We start from the raw sequence: 536 nt of genomic DNA, 5'->3' as shown, positions 1-536 counted from the left end.
CACACAATCATCCTCACACTGAAACACAATCATCATCACACTGAGACGCTCACACTGACACACACTAACTCACACTGACACATAATCAGTTTCACACTGAGGCAAAACGAACCTCACACTGAGACACAATCATCCTAACACTGAGACTCCTACACTGGCACACACTAACTCACAATGGTACACAATCATCCTCACACTGAGACTCGCACACTGACACACATTAACTCACACTGACACACAATAATCCTCACACTGACACACAATCATCCTCACGCTGAGACTCGCACACTGACACACACTAACTCACACTGACACAAAATCATCCTCACACTGACACATAATCTTCCTCACGCTGAGACTCTCACACTGACACACACTAACTCACACTGACACACAAATATTCTCACACTGACACACAATCATCTTAACACTGAGACTCTCACACTGGCACACACTAACTCACACTGACACACAATCATCCTCACGCAGACACACACTCACTCACACTGACACACACTAACGTACACTGACACACA

General features: G+C 45.3%; 1 protein-coding gene across 1 annotated transcript in view; it reads right to left on the bottom strand.

The window, feature by feature from the left end:
- LOC125488197 overlaps positions 1-133 on the bottom strand; it is a 12,450-nt gene extending 12,317 nt beyond the window's left edge. Inside the window, exon 1 of the mRNA XM_048621121.1 lies at positions 113-133. Within this exon, the coding sequence (XP_048477078.1) occupies positions 113-133 (21 nt within the window). The remainder of the gene's footprint in view (positions 1-112) is intronic.
- Positions 134-536: the final 403 nt, after the last annotated feature.

Source organism: Rhincodon typus, unplaced genomic scaffold (assembly GCF_021869965.1).
Source record: "Rhincodon typus isolate 14 unplaced genomic scaffold, sRhiTyp1.1 hic_rhity00000061, whole genome shotgun sequence".
NCBI classification, from domain to species: domain Eukaryota; kingdom Metazoa; phylum Chordata; class Chondrichthyes; order Orectolobiformes; family Rhincodontidae; genus Rhincodon; species Rhincodon typus.
Note: the sequence above shows the minus strand (reverse complement) of the source record. Positions and strands in the feature narration are given on the sequence as shown.